This window comes from Neopelma chrysocephalum, unplaced genomic scaffold, assembly GCF_003984885.1.
Source record: "Neopelma chrysocephalum unplaced genomic scaffold, ASM398488v2 Primary Assembly neopelma1_26, whole genome shotgun sequence".
NCBI lineage: Eukaryota > Metazoa > Chordata > Aves > Passeriformes > Pipridae > Neopelma > Neopelma chrysocephalum.
In genome coordinates this window covers 30,981,714-30,987,713 of record NW_020897695.1, presented here as the reverse complement: position 1 = coordinate 30,987,713, position 6,000 = coordinate 30,981,714, and the positions used below count along the sequence as shown (strand labels likewise).

Here is a 6,000-nt window from a genome sequence, read left to right as displayed (position 1 = left end):
TAATTAGTTAGAGACACATTTTCATTAAAATTGGTAAGGAAGTACTTATGCTACTGTGGGTTACAGAAGAAAATTTAGCTGCCTAACCTTCTTTTATGAAAAAAAAAGAAAAAAATTATCATCTCGACTTACAATCCCCTTATTTTCTGAAGCTTGAGGACCACCCTTTGTGAGGGGGGTGTGTGTGGTGTGACTGTTGGTTGTACTGCATTGCTTTAAAATTTTTCTCCATTTTGCGTAGCACAATTGACAACATCTAATACTCTACAAAGCAAAACCACTTGGATGGTGGACAAATTGTTCTACATCTGTCTTTTTCCTTTCAGAACTATCTTCACAAGTGACAGCAGTTGACTTTCACAAAAATTTTAACCATTCAGACTTTGATGATACAACTTAAAAGCATTTCACACAAGTGTTCCAGTAAGTTAAAAGAATTAAGATGTGCATCCTTACATTTTGCGAAACTTGTTCAACACAAAGAGCTCATGACAGAGCATGTCGCAGCAAAGACTATACGATGCTGGCAAACACAAAAAAGAAATCCAAAAGGATGCAAAAGAAGACAGACATTCAAGCTGATGACTAGATAAGGGAAAATTGCCATGGTGCATAAAGAACCAGGCAAGGTCAGCCTACTTAGAAGAAAAACCTTTAGATACCAGCAAATAAAGACTGTCTCTAATTGGCCCATTGAGAAGTAACCAAATAAACCAAAAAAACTTAAAAGGAGTAAGTGCAGCAAGCTTTCTGTACTGCATTGCAGTAGAGCGGGTATTCTGCTAACCCAGCCCCAGACTGAATAAGGACACTAACTGGGGATTTTGAAAGTCTTTTGTAAAATCTTATTTGACAGCTGCTATTTTAGGAGCCCTTTGACCCATCATCAAAAATAGATGAAGACAAATCCTGTCCAAATGCCAGTCACAAGCGCTGAAAGACTGGTCTGCTAAACTTCCACACCAGAAATCAAGTTGGGTTGAAACAAATCTCTTGCTGATTTTTTTTTGCTAGCTTTCAACCTAGGAACATGAATCAAAAAATTTCTCCCACCTGGTATATCCACTGTGAAAGAGGCAATATTCTGGAGCAACTTCTTTATGCATTGGGCAAAATGTTTTTTTCCCCAGACCCCAATGTTTGTGCTGCCCATATGCAAGACAAAGCACCCAAGTGCAATATGAGATTCTCTTACAATGCCGGTGAGCCTCCGAGATAACCCAAGCAGACCAGCCGTACACAAAAGCAGTTCGCTCTTCCACATGCTGCCAGCCTTGGCATTGTCAGCGTGGAGGCCAGCAAGAGTGCCAGTCAGAGAGGTTTCATAAATAGTGATGTGAACTTTACTCTTTCATATGTATATACTTTACATATGTATATGTAAAGACAGGGTTGTAAAGCATGCTTTATAATATTGACTTCCCACATATGTATACTTTTCTTTTTTCCTTCTTTTTTTCTCTTTCACTGAAAATTAACTCCCTGATGTCTCCAGAGCATGCTTTTAAGGATTCCCATGCTCAATCTAGACAAAGCAGTGGATAAAGGAATTTAGAACCTTAAAAGCCTGTGTTTCGCATGTGTTCACAGTAGAGTACAATTCATTACCTGTTTCCTTAAGTCCTGAGCCGATCTATGAAGAGTGTGGTGGTTGTTAGCAGTGAGCCCTTTCGTAGAGGAGCCAGTGTTTGTAGTAGGATGGTGATTAGCAGCAGCCTGGTCTTTTCGACTCTCAGCCTTATGTTCGCTGTTCCTCTCCTTCCCTGGTGTGGCCTCTTTGCTTTTGTGTTTCTGAGCAGGTTCTTTCTCCTTCGATGATTTGCTGGACCCATTGAAAACTGAGAAGAGAGAAAATCAGGTTACTGAGGAAAAAAAAGAGAACAAAAAAAATATACAAGACCAAACACTTCATTCAAAACATCCCAACTTTCTCTGCTCTCAGTGTTGGATATTTAGTAAATGTCTTCTTATATTTAAAGTTAAATCAGTAATCTAAGCACTATTTTGCATATTTCTTTATATGAGCAGATTTACTAAAATATTTCCTTTGCTTGTTAACACACATTATCTTCAATAGCCAAATTAAAACATACAAGGTATATTATTGTTTTGATTGACCTAAATTTAGAATTATGAGTTTTATTTTTATTTATGACAGTTTTATCTTTTTTTGCTATCGCAGTGAGTGAATTCTAAATATAACCTAAACAGAAAAGAGATTTATTTTTACACCAGTGTAGAGGAAAGGAAACGTTCCATGAAAAAGCATGTTTTGTTTTCATCAATATCCAAACTGCTGAATCAAACTGACAGCAGTTTGCCTATAGCAGAAAACTGCAAATAGAAAAAGGTACTTCTCCAAAGAAAGGAGAATACTAAAACCATTTTGGAATGTGTCATATAAAGTAATGCTGGGACGTAAGCTGAGCACTGCAGCCTTCTAATGAAGTGAAGGGATAAGAAAGCATGGAACAGAAACCATTATTTTTTATACAATAAATATTATGCGAATGTATACAAGCAAGTTTTTTCCTGTCCCTCTGCTGAATTTATTTAAGAATAGTCACTGCTCTTTTGTTGTCAGGGAAGATGAAAAACTGAGGTTAAAAAACCCCCACATCATATTCATCTGTTTTTTAATCAAAAATGTGAGAAATTCATGTGAGTGATGCCCCCTCTTCAGCGAAGCACTTGACAGACGTCCACAAGGCTTATGATCCAACACCCACAATGGCAGGTGCCCTCCTGTCTTCTACTCATCTACTCTTGATTTCTACCTCTGCTTTTTTTTTTGCCATGGTTTAGGAAAGGATGTAAATAGGAAACTTCATAAATACTTAATAGCACAAGTATGTAAAAATCTTTTTTATTACATACAACACACACCATCTGTTTGGGAATAGTAAATAAATGAATTAAATTACTGTTTTCCTGTGAAACGAAAGCCTTCTTCTGTCACTAAACATGACAATAACATACCTTCTTATCTCATTTTGTAAATGAGTAGTAGCAGCAGTAACGGTAGTAATAAAAAAACTCAACAATCCTGCTGGACAGAAGAGGGGCAGCTAAGCTGCTTCTGAGTAGACACCTACCTCCAAATCCTCCCAACCAGCTATCTAGCTTCCCACAGCACCTCCAACAGCTGAAACTCCAGCAAACTACTGACAAATTTGATTTTCAGGTCACTTATTCAGTCAGTCACAAGTGTTGAAGCAGATTATGTAAAAAAGAAAAAATTGCAATTGCTTTTCTTCCTCTCTTCCTTCCCCATTGCATAAACAGAGTAAGAATGAGAGAAAAGCTGTCGGCAGTGAAGTCACTGCAAATTTCCCCATGGCTCTGCAACTCATGAGCTCAGGAACAACTGGAGCTGCCCCAGCCAGCCAAGGATTTCTCGGGGATTTCAATGAAAGTCGCATAACCCTTCGTGTCTCATTTCTAGTGATGGAACTGATAATAATTGCCAACCCCTATCAGGAAGTACATGACAATACATTTATCCTCCTTTGTAAGGAGTTCTCACATCAGATGGAAGGCACGACAGATGCACAAAGCACAACTATTTATTTTTAATAAGACATAGCACAAACAACCAATGGCAGCTTTGTTAATATGTATTTTATCATTGCGAGTGATATCTTCCTTTGGAGGGAACACATTGTATATACTGATCTGCTCCTACGGAAACATTAAGTCAGAGAGATTAGTTTTCTGTAATCAGTTGCCACTTTATAAACCTGAGATTACTAAAACAGAAAACACAGCCAAAAAGCCAAATTACGCACTTCTATGGTTCACACACACAAAAAAAAGTGAACATGAGACAAGGTATATTTTATATGCAACAGCTCATTAATTTTAAGTGTCGTGGGAACCCTGCCAGTTTTACCCTCTGAGTAATTATCTTTTGTCTTAATTTGTAAGATTCTTGAAAGGCAGAAGAGAAAAACAGGAGAGAAAAAATGTTCAGTCTCACAAGAAAAGCTCAAAAAGCTTTAAGTCTGAAAACACAATAAAAGGAGATGTAGATGCAAAACAGTTCTAGCCCAGCTGTCTCTAGTTAAACAGTAGATGGTATCAGTTCCTATAAAAATCAGTGTTTGTTTCTTCCAACACCGAGTTAACTGCTATATCCAGATAAATGGGTATAAAACCCTTCTGCAATAGTAAGTTCTGAAAAATTTACAAACATATTATGTGAACAAGTATCAAAATGTTCACTTGGGTAATTACAAAACACTACCACAAGCCAAGCATTTAAGGGAGGGGGAATCCCCAAGACTGTGATTTTGTTCTCATCTGACTAAAAATGTTGAAGCAAGTTATTTAGACAATAAGATATTTGGTACAGTACAGAAAGTAAGATGGTTCAGTGAAAAGATGAAACCATCAGGAAAGACCAAAAATCCCCCCCAAGAAATCTCATTGTTGAAGAGTAACTGATGATAAAACAGAAACACCCACTTCTCAAGAGAAACAGTAAACCCCCAAAACTCTGCAATAAATAAAATAAAACTCTGAGACCAAATCAGATTAAACAATGAAATTATTACTAATTCTTTTGTGTCTTCTTATGCAGCAAATTGCATTCTCCTTCACATCTGACAGCTTTTAAATATTTCTGAAGCACTCTGAAAATTAGAAAAGATGTAACCTTATGCTTTACTAACCCCAGATGCATGTATATCCCAGCTACAATCTCCCATGTTAGTGATAACTCTGACAGGCGCAATATCCAATGTTCTGCTCCCTTTATTTCCTTGCTAGAGTGTAGTTGACAAAGGTTTCATCCTTGAAGCAATAATTTCATTAAAAATAGACAGGAAAAAAAAGTCTAACCCACATGAGTGGTGAAACTAACATTCCTGAAGCAGAAATCATTTGTACTCTTGAATTATGATTATTTTATGCTACCTTAACCAATTCCGTATTTCCAGAACAGCTTTTAGTTAAAGGTAAGAGCACTACTAACACATAATTAAAAGTGCAAGTAAATTATTAGTGTTCAGACACTCCAAATAGAATAAATCCACCTGAAAGCTTATTCTCAAAATGCTCCTCCTCCAAAGCAATTATTATTATTATTAAACTGAAACAATAAGAGTCCCGGAGTGAAATACTTGTGGACCTTTCGGTTAGCAGTGATGATCAAACGCAAAGAAACTGAACCACTACATTCACAACTCACAAGCACTGGGAGTTTTTAAACCACTGATACAATTTATGGCAGTAGAGGAGAACCTTATGGCAGGCGTGTTCCCATTGGATGCATCACAGTGCTCTCTGCATCGGGGGAACTAGACCCCCGGCACCAATATTCACGCAGGATCCTGTACAGGGACTTCAGGGTATCTCATTTGAAACTGTGATAAAGAATCTCTACAAAAACCAATGCAAACTGCAAATCTTGTGTGGACTAGGTGCAGCTATAACAACGTTTAAAAAAATTTTTGGTCAAGGAAAGCCACAGATGTGTTCAATTACTACAGATTAACTAAGCATTTACTACAGGAATTGACCCTGTAGTGAGCAATAAACATAACATGTTTTCAGCAATTTTCAGAAGTATTCCTACAAATTAATTTGCACACAAACATTTTACAGGATACAGCCAGCCAGCCTTTCAGAAGCTAATTTATAATACGTACAGTAATCAGGCTTTCACTGTGTAAGCAGCAGAATTACTTACTGGACTAGGTTCAGACAACTGTTGACTCCATGGGCAAAGCTTTCTTTCCCAAGCCCTCCTGGAGATTATTCCTGCACTTGATATGCTTTATACTTAGGATAACTGGGGAAGTTTAACATGGACAGAAGAGTACTCAACCCTTCTGCTGTATGCCAGCATCTGGAAGATGAAGGCATGTGAACCATACATGTACACATATGCTGCATGTTGCAGATCTTGTGCTCCATAAAGCAAGTGATTGCGCATTCATAAAACCATCCAAAACAGAGAGGGAAGATAAGAGTGAAAGGGAGAAGTTTTGTTTTTAG

General features: G+C 37.5%; 1 protein-coding gene across 4 annotated transcripts in view; it reads right to left on the bottom strand.

Annotated features, from left to right (window-relative positions):
* Positions 1–6,000, bottom strand: part of JARID2 (jumonji and AT-rich interaction domain containing 2) — a 215,960-nt gene that overhangs the window by 34,034 nt on the left and 175,926 nt on the right. For all 4 annotated transcript variants that reach the window (XM_027676086.1, XM_027676084.1, XM_027676085.1 and 1 more), the window contains exon 6: positions 1,609–1,838. In XM_027676086.1, the coding sequence (XP_027531887.1) occupies positions 1,609–1,838 (230 nt within the window). The remainder of the gene's footprint in view (positions 1–1,608; positions 1,839–6,000) is intronic.